Raw genomic sequence first — 10,445 nt, 5'->3', positions numbered from 1 at the left:
GATACATTCAGTGGAAAAAAAGCACCATTTATATAAAAAAGGGAGAGGGAGGAGAGAAAAGACATTTACATTTGTGTGTATATGCACAGATTGTCACTAAAAGGATACACAAACTCACCCATTTGTACTGTTTAGTTTTTTTCCCAAATATACATATTACTTAAAAAAACTAAGTTAAAAAATATGAGAACATTATCAAGAAAGTGAAAAGAAAACTTACAGGATGGGAGAAAATATTTGCAAATCATATTATCTGTTAAGGGTCTAATAAGCCGAGTATATGCGGAACTCATAAGACTCAACAACAAAAAAACCATTAAAAACTGAGCAATGAACTTGGACACTTCTCCAAAGTATACAAATTGCCAACAAACACATGAAAAGATGCTCAATATCATAAGTCATTAAGGAATTACAAATCAAAACCCCAATGAGATACCACTTCACATCCATGAGGATGGCTTTACTATTTTTCTTTAAAAAAGCAAAATAACAAGTGTTGGCCAGGATGTAGAGAAATTGGAACACTCATACATCACTGGTGGGAATGTAAAATGGTACAGCCAATGAGGCAGTTTGGCAGTTCCTCAAAAAGTTAAACAGAATTATCATATGACCCAGCAATTCCACTCCTAGATGTATACCCCAAAGAATTGAAAACAGAGACCCAGAGCAAAAAACTTGCACATGAATGTTCATGGAAATAACTGCAACGTATAACAGATGAACAGATAAATTGTGGCATATACCTACACTGGAATACTACTCAGACATAAAAAGGAATGAAGTACTGATAAATGCATGATTATGTGTAATATCCAGAATTGGTGAGTCTACAGAAAGACTGGTGGTTGCCAAGGGCTGGAGGAGAAAATTGAGAGTGACTCTTTACCGAGTACAGCGTTTCATTTCGGAGTGATGAAAATGTTTTGGAACTAGATATAGGTGGTAGTAATACAACATTACGAATGCACTAAACGCCACTAATTGTTCACTTTAAAATGATAAATTTTGTTATGTGAATTGCACCTCAATCATAAAAATTACATTCAAATGCCTGGAAATTACCTTTCCTCTTCACTTGTTAGGCCCTCATTAGAATCCTAAGCCCCAGTTTGGTCAATATACTTAAGAAAGTTGTCGAGAAATTAAAATGCAGTGAGGGGAAGGATAATACTGGTTAAGGCAGGGCTTTTCTGGGTTTTTGCGTTTAGTGGATAATGGCAGCATCTGCAAGACGGAGAAGAACCAGCCAAAGGAAGAACAGATTTACAGGAGTAATTAAAAGTTCAGTTTGGACCTATTGTTTTGCAATCAAGAGTAGAGATGACAAATATGAGTCTGGAATTCAAGGCGAAAATTGTATAAACGTGTAGAATTGTTTCCTTGGCTGTGTGTCTTAAAGCGTCTTGAGGACAGGAACTTCTGTGCCCAGAAGTACGTTCTCAACAGGTACGTATTTGTGAAATGAGCAAGTGACAGCAAAGATATGGATGGAGAGAAGATAGGCGCTCTTTGCTTTTACTGGCGGTCCAAGCACCTGAACACGGTTTGCAAGGAGGGTCAACACAGGTCCCAGTTTGCTCAGCACAATCCTGGTTTACACCTCACACCTTCACTCTCAAAAATGTCTATTTGTACAATAAATTACGTGTTACTCTTTGTAGAAGAAAAAAAAAGGAATACAATTCATGTAATTCCTTCAATACAATGGCAGAGATAACAGGCTTAATAAACATCGCAATTAAAAAAATTCCTTTAGAACGCAACTGCTTATTTTCAGAAATTGAATCAATAGTACAGGAGAGAATCTTTTATTCTTGTGCTTTAAGCAAAGAGCAGATTAACCATATCTCCTCTCCTTTCCTTCCATTTTATGGTCACAGAACTTGAGAATTACAAGGGGAGCCAGGAAGTCATCTGTCCTTATCAGTTCTTCCAATGCAAAGATGCGTTTTATGACACTAGAGACAGCTGGCCATATGTCTCCTCCCATTGGTCGTCTCAACAGGGGAGTAACATCTCCAGATCTTCAGATAGGCACTGTTTAATCTTATTGAAAAAAGAAATCTTGTGCTAAAAACTAGGAATACAGTGAAATTAAGTAACTAAAGATATGTTCTTGTTGCTTGAGTTAGTTTTCTGTTGATGTGCACCACAAGCTCGTGATATATTCTAGCATAACTTTTGCCCTTTAACAAAAGTAATAAACCAAGTCCACAAAATACAGCTTGACACAACTAGCGAAAACCACAATGTAGAGATCCCATCCCAAAAAAGAGACTTCCGGAGTTTTTAAAAGCATGTTTATGTGACTGCACATAAATGTTTGTGTAAAAAGGGTATTATGACAGTTGATACCACAAAGATTACAGTAAGAAAAAGCACTTTATGACAATATTTCACAAATTCACAAGGATCACTTTAATATACAAAGCAATTGCTACCATTCTGAACACAAAGCAGCTAATATGTACATAGTGTTAATAAAATCCATTATAGCTCAGTACATTTTTCTTTTTACACAGATAAAGCACAAAAAGATTTAGGTAAAAAAAAATTAAAACAGGGATGTTTCTAGATTGTAGGGAATTTTATTAGAAATGTATTTCCCTCACTATAGTTACTTATTTAGTATTCAACTCCAATAGCAACATCAGAGTTAAAAATCAATACCCTGTTTTGTGCTGATAGTTCTGGGGGGAGGTATTCTTTACCCCAATCCTCAAGCAAAAACCAAAAAAATAAAAACAAAACCAAAACCAAAAACCCAAACAAACATCTTTCTCTCTAGAAACTTCCCTGATTATTTTGCTTCTAAAGTTTCAAGTGATACAGCTAGGTTAGAAATAATTCCTCTTCTTGGGGGGGATGACAACTGACGTGACAAATCAGTCAGGGATTTTACATGGAAAACGGCAAACTAGCACTCTTCTTTGCCATCCTAACCTATACTCACAGAAAAATGTTGACGAATTATTTCCCACTTTTAATATAAATAATTTTATTACATACACAAATTGGAGTGGCACCTGGATAAAAATACAATGTCTATAAAGCATATACCAATTCAATTTTAAAAAAATAAGAGAATAAAACCTCCCAAACACAACGATAGATCATTTCACTCAGCCAACTAACGTAAGATCATTACCTGCAGGGATTGTCTTCCTTCCCTACCAATTTTTTAACTACTTTAGATTTACTCTCACATCTCTGAGATGCTCCTCAGACACAAGCTTAGAAATGCCATACTTCTGTAGGCAAGTATTAAATAATGCCTCTATAAAGTAGGTAAAATTTGAATTTCCTACTGTATGACCCTTTCAAAAAGACATTTCCTGAAGACTGTTCATTTTCCTTTTACTTGCTGGTGAGAATAACTCAAAATGTATCGTGTTTTACCCAGCTAGGACCTGTATGCACAGTACCAGAATGCAGACAGGTCAATATTTTCTCTCTGTGCTAAACAACTCAGCCTGTTTATAATATCAAATTGCTTCACAGGCTTTGTTCTATTTTTTTTCCTATTTTAATTTTTTTAAAAAATAAATTTCAAGCTAAAACACCTGAAATATAATCCCTCCATTCAAACGTTATCTGGTCCCTCTTAAAGTTTGCCCCCTGAGGACACATACAAAGGCTTAAGTTACATTCACTAATCAATAAGAACTTATCATAAGCAGATGAGACAGATGGAACTTCAGCACCCTGTTTGATTTATTTGAAATTCTTCCATACTGACTCAGCTTCATGATATGTTCGACCGCTCAGGGATTAGTGCCTCTCTTAGCCGTTGATTTTAGAAAGTCAAGGAAACCAGTTCCTAGTACATACAGTGACTGTGCAGTCAACTTAAAAAAGTCAACATATCAACATTAAAAGTATTCAAAATGTATGTAAGCCATCCAACAAAAAGTTCTAGTTGTGCTTTGTACAACTGAGTGAACAAATTTATACAATTCTTCACCTACAGGCTTACTTAAGCATACCTCACTTTTCCCCTCCTCATCTGAAATCAGTCAAATGTGATGTTAACAAAGACAATTTAAAGTGAAAAAATTTAATCAAATTAATACATGTGTTCTCCATGATAATAATGATTAATTGCCTTGAGAAGTCTTTTACTGTTCTAGGCAAATTCAAGGATATCTTGGGATTCTATAAACAGTATTTAATGTTGGGGTGTGGACAGTCTTAAAATTGGAAATAAATATTTATTCACTTGAGTTGCTTTTCCTTCTATCTTTATCCATGATGAAAGACAATAAGATAGGGTTTGAACCCATCTTTTAATTAACTGGGCTAGTCTAATCTAATTTCCTGATATTTTTCTTTTACAGCATTTATAAGGCTAGCCTTTAGGTGTTAAAATATTTTAATCAATGAAAAAAGCTGCCATACAAAAAGCCACATGATTTGAAGAGAGGAGAAAGACAAAAAGTCAGATGACAATTAATTGATGAGGGAATTTCTCAAGTTTGCTAATACCCAAACAGGGTCATTTTTAAAAGTGCAAGTTACACCAAACATTTACAAAGAATATAATGTAAAAATAATCCAAATAAATATACAACTTTTGTATTAAGTCAATGGGAAACAATATACCAACAGCTTTCAGGGTTACAATGGCAACAAATAAAGCCTCTTGGAAAAACTGAAAAGGTGTGTTAACAGTTGTCTCTAAAACCCACTTTAATTCAAAATCTTAACTTTAAGATATTAGCCTTATTTTAATCCTGCAAAATTAAGCAGGCTTCTGATCTTCAAAATAAAGAGAACAATATATGCTGATAGCTGACTACAGCTGATCACAGAACTAAAAACATTAAAAATGAAATCTAGATTGAAGTCACTTAAAGTAAGTAAAAGCATCCTGGTTTAAACAAACTTGTTTCTTCCTAAGCCTTTGTATGATTCCACATGTCACCCCAAATGGTCAAAAGGATCAGGGATTAGGCCTGAGAGACAGAGATAAACTTCAGCCAGATGACTTCTGATCGGACAGCCTGCCTGACTGGCATTGTGCTTTCAGATACTAGCACTGCTGCTGACTTGCCATCAAGATACATTTTCTGACAAAAATCCCTGCTCAAATGAAAACACCAAAAATTCTCCCCCAGGATGATTTTTGAAAAATCAGTGGTACCTTTTAGAAGCTATCTTCAAAATGTTCTTACCACTGTTATAGCTGCCAGAGACAAAGCACAAAAACCAAATACTTTTTTGTGGGGGGGTGGGGGTGGTGGTGGTTCAAGTGACTAGTAACATATTTAAAAGTATCAAGCCAAAGAAAACTGACAATTAAAAAAAACCAGGAGATTAAAAAACATCAATCATGAGTGCTGGGGTAATTCAGTCCAAGAAACTACCAAAAGTGATGCAATAAAATACACAAAAATGTAAAATTTCATCTGACCTCAGTATACTATAATACTCAGCATTCCTGACTTAAGAGCTCTCAGAGCTTCAGATTATATACTGTATGTATATATATATATATGTACACATATATTATACAAATGCCATTCCCCCCCCGCCAGGAATATCTAAATCAACAGAGCACCTATGACAATATTATGGTTGCCAATATGGTACTTGAGTTTGAAAAATGAACTTAAAAATTACATCTGATATCAATTTTTAATAATGTGAACACATTGGATCTAGCCCTTTCTAAACCACTTTTCAGTTAAACACTATCAAAGCTTGAAAACTCATAAGAGCAATATATAAAAAATAAACCCCTCCCACTTCATTTTTATTAGAGTTAATCTGTCCTATAGATAAAAGTGCCACATGGCCCTATATTTGCAAAGTGAGCAATACCAAACTTGCTATTTTCTAGGCAAATCAGTAGCATACGTACAGATTCCTATGATGACATTTTTATTCCCTTTTGGCCAATGAAGAGAAAAAACATAATGTGGCCACATGTTATTGGCTATAAGATTTTTAAAAATTATGCTGTTTTCTTAACAAAGATTCTCAAAGTTGCATGCTTAAAAACAAACACCTTTTTCCCAATTCTCTTAAAAAAAGTTTGCTCAAAATATGCTTAATTTCTATCTGTATAAACTGAAATCTTCAAATCTCTCCAATGGTCTAAACAGATTTAGCAACAGAATACATTTCTTACCTCACCATTAAGTAACTGACTTCAAACCAGTGCAATCAGTCTTTTATAACTTATAAATGCAGCCAGCTAATATGGATGTGACTTGCCTTGATTTATCAGGGACTAAGAGGACCACCAACTTTCTAATTAAATAGAAAGCCTCAACTTTTGAAAACATTTAACTTGCTAAATACTAGGCAATTTTCATTTATAAAGCTTATGACTTTTAAAATGTTCAGGTCTGACATTCTGCCTCAAAGAAAGACTTCTAGTTTGTGAACAGATCTGTGATTTTGCTTGGTTTCTATTAAACCAGTTTTGGAAAATGACACATCTATGCAGGTATACAAATAATTTTTACACTATAACTTTCCCCATTAGCTCAGCAGGATAAACAACAAAATTTACAGTCGTTTGAAAGCCTTCTTGAGAATCTGGCGAACTGTCCAGATATAAGACTACATCACTCAATTCTTAGAATGGTGCTCCTTCATAAACTCTGTTCATCCTTGAAAAAAGACAACGGTTTGTTACAAATAAAAATATACCATTTACAAATATTAATTAAAAATCTTACTTTTCAAAATGGACTCAATAATTAACACCCATATCTGCATATTTTGTTAACACATTAACAAACTTAACTTTTAAAAACAACCCATGACTAAATATAAAACATTAAATTCTAGACTCTCTTTTAAAAAAGGAATACCTTCTCAAATGAGAAATTATAATCTAACATTATGTCAATCTCCAATTTTTCAAATCCACCTCAGTCTTATTTTTTTTTAAAGGGTAACTTTTAAATTTATCAAGCTTAGTGAATAAAATGAGTATTGGTAATTAAAAGTAGTACTGGAAACAATGTGTGATACATACAAATACAGACTGTTTATAGGTAAGGAATTAAAACAGGTAGCTCCTTTACAGAATAACAAAGGGTATATATAGCATATTGGAAAGCTAAAGCATAGCTATCCTTTTTATCAATAGAAAAAAACAACAAAGATATGTTTTGCAAGAATGACAATCCAAATATTGTAGTACAGCAGTCATTCAAATATGTCTGAAGAAAATTATTTTCCTTGTGCATATCTAATACTGTACTTTAAAAGAACTATATCCTTATAACTTCTTTCATTAAAAAATTCACTACTCTGTTAAAGTATGTTAATACGGAAAAGATTTAAAATCAGTATTTTTCTACAACACATAACATTTTATAAACAAATACAGCACTTTGCTTTAACATCTTGAAGGCTTTCCTGTTGGTGGTATAATATAAGTGCAAAGGGGAACAGTTTAATTAGAAAAACCTTTTAAAGTAAATGAGTGACAATATAAATATTTTTGAAGGCGATGACAAAAACATTTATTTAAAAACCTTGTTATATAACTCAAGGGATTGGTTTACTAATGAGCATCTTTTTACTAAGAATTTAGTACTAAACTAAAACAAGCTTTGTACTTTTACTTACTTTGATTTAATTTAAAATCAAATACCATGCTTTTTCATTCAGTTGGTTACTTCTTTTAATGTATTCAAAATGTTGAACACATACAGAATTGAATTAAGAAGCAACAAACTGCCCTATGGAAGAGCTGTAGTTAATACAGAATATTTTTAAGAACCAAGGACAAGTTTTCAGTATTGAAGAGAATGTACATAGAAAGCACTCCAAATTCATTCTTAATTTCTTCAACACCATCCTAAAATTCTTTTTTTAGAGGGTATGTCTCTTAACAATCTTACATAATTCACAATGAAAATGTGAAAACACGTCAATTTGGCAATCAACACGTCTTCATTGCACCTACTTACTTTATGCATGCGGCCCACACATTACTTCAGCTCAAGAGGCTGGGGTAATTCTGTCCCTAAGGCAATCAAGGAGCTCAGCACAAACCTTGAAATCATTTAAAAAAAGATTTTCTTTTCCTCATTTCCCCCATCAATTTACAAGTAAACAAATTATTACTTCTTGAAGAGGGCGGGGGATAAAAAGCAGAAGTCTCTTCATGATTCGTGGTGCTGAAAATTTCTTGAGGGGAGAAGTGGAGGCAGGTGTTGGAGCATTCACAGTTTAATGCAAAAGCACAAATGAATGAAAATTCTGTAGTTGCTTTCAGGCAGTTTTGCGCATAGAAAAAAAGAAATGTTTAGAAAATAAATGTTTATTTCGTCTTTCTGGTTGTGGCCAAGCCAGTCCTTTTTCCACCATAATAGGTGAAAATTTAAATCCCAAATTAATCTGATTTGTGGCAGTAAAGGTCCTTAAGTGCTTTTAGCTCCTCAATCAGTGTCTTGTTTTGGTTTTCAAGCACTGCCACTCTGTTTTCTAGACATTTCACATATTCTTTCTTCTTTCTACGACACTCTCGTGCTGCTTCCCTACAAGCAAAAAAGGACAGGAAAACTTATGCAACATTTCTGTATCATTTATTTTGCATTGATAGACTACATTAAAAATAAAAGATTTAGCTCAAAGCAACAAATGTTTTAATATATTATAGATTAGGCATTTGAGAAAAATAAACAGAATGACTTGGAAATTGTCTAATGTAAAATTTTAACATACGATAGAAAGTTGATTAAAAAAAAAATTCAAAGCACCAGTTTTAATTGATGGGGCATAAAGGTGGCAAGCATTTTCATACTAAATTAAGAATTACTATATTTTGGAGTAGAATACAAAATTGAAATGAGCTTTAAATAAAAAATAAAAAGAACTCTTTAGCTTGGAGAGTGCCTCTTAAAGTTTCTCAAAAATTTCGATCTAAATATTTTTAGATAGAATGAAAAGATTCTCCTAGTGGATTGTATGGGCGAAAGGACAGATACACAGAACAATGAAGCATGCTAGACACCCCAGAAACAAACCTATACAAATACAGTCAATTAGATTTTGACAAAAGTACCAGGGCAATTCCACAGAGAAAGGATAGTCTTTTTAACAAATGGTGCTGGAACAAACAGGTGTTCATACAGAAAAGTGAACCTTTTACACATTTCACACCTTATAAAAAAGTTAATTCAAAAGGGATCACAGACCTAAATGTAAAACATAAAACTATAACATTTGATACAGAGCAACTGGAACTTTCATACATTGCTGGTAGAAATGCAAAATGGTACAGCCACTCCGGAAAACAGTTTGGCAGTTTCTTATAAAGTTAAATATACACTTACCATTCCATCCATCCAGGCCACTCCTAGATATTTACTCAAGTGAATTGAAAGTTCATATAAAAACCTGTATGTAAGTATTTATAGTAAATTTATTCATAATCCTCCAAAACTGGAAACTAAGATGAACTTCAAGGTGAATGGATAAATAAACCACATCCATACAATACCAGGGATAAAACTAATTCCTGATTCATGCAACACTATCAATGAATCTTAAATGCACTGTGCTAAGTGAAAGAAGCCAGATCCAAAAGGTTACATACTGTTTTTATATGAGATTCTGGAAAATACAAAACAAGAAGATGGAAAACAGTTCAGTGGTTTCCAGGGGCTGGGGGAGGGGGTAGAGGCTGACTACCAAGAGGTATCACAAGGGATTCTTTTTAGAGTGGTGTAAATGTCTGTATGGCACTGTGGTGGTAGACACATAACATTTTATGTCTGTTAAACCCCACAGAAATATACAGCACAAAAAGTAAAGTAATGAAAATTTAAAATAAAAAACAGGATATCGGGGAATCCCAGAATTGAATGTAGATGCTCAGAAATCTAACTTTACTATAAATGTTTATGTATATGACATAAGAGAGTGGAGAAAAAAGAAGCAGAGCTAAGTAACTTTGAAAACAGTGCTTTCACTGGTACTTTAAGGCTAAAAACAGAAAGAACTGTACATAAATGCTATATTATAAAGTTGTTTCTCACAGGGGTACAAGTTGGCAATTATGGAACTATTTTATATACTAGAGTTTAACAAATACATAAATAAACCATCTTTCGTGGGAAGCCAAGTTTCTGTCAGAGAACGAAGTTCAAATAAGCAAAGGGGGGAAGGGAAGGCTAAAATAAGCCCTGTGGCTACAGAATAGAGTCAGAGGGATCAGTACAAACATATTTATTATAGTAATGTACACGTACAGAAATATAGTTGTGTGCATACATGGGCCAGTGTACACGTACACACACACACACACACACGTGTATATTTCCTAGCTCTGTCCTTTGAGAGGGCCTGTGAAACCTCAGTAGCAAAGAGCACAACTACTGCCTAACTGATTTCTAAATACCATTTTCCAATGAAAGAAACTAGGACTCACTGAATAAATGGCTGATTTCAAGGCTAAAGCAGGGAAAACA

At 33.8% G+C, this 10,445-nt stretch overlaps 1 protein-coding gene across 5 annotated transcripts in view; it reads right to left on the bottom strand.

Annotated features, from left to right (window-relative positions):
• Window positions 1-2,325: 2,325 nt before the first annotated feature.
• Window positions 2,326-10,445, bottom strand: part of CREB1 (cAMP responsive element binding protein 1) — a 56,141-nt gene continuing 48,021 nt past the window's right edge. For all 5 annotated transcript variants that reach the window (XM_082840822.1, XM_082840824.1, XM_082840825.1 and 2 more), the window contains one exon: window positions 2,326-8,510. In XM_082840822.1, the coding sequence (XP_082696948.1) occupies window positions 8,366-8,510 (145 nt within the window). In that variant the 3' untranslated portion in view covers window positions 2,326-8,365. The remainder of the gene's footprint in view (window positions 8,511-10,445) is intronic.

The sequence above is a fragment of the Leucopleurus acutus genome, assembly GCF_964270905.1.
Source record: "Leucopleurus acutus genome assembly, chromosome: 6".
Lineage (NCBI taxonomy): Eukaryota > Metazoa > Chordata > Mammalia > Artiodactyla > Delphinidae > Leucopleurus > Leucopleurus acutus.
Note: the sequence above shows the minus strand (reverse complement) of the source record. Positions and strands in the feature narration are given on the sequence as shown.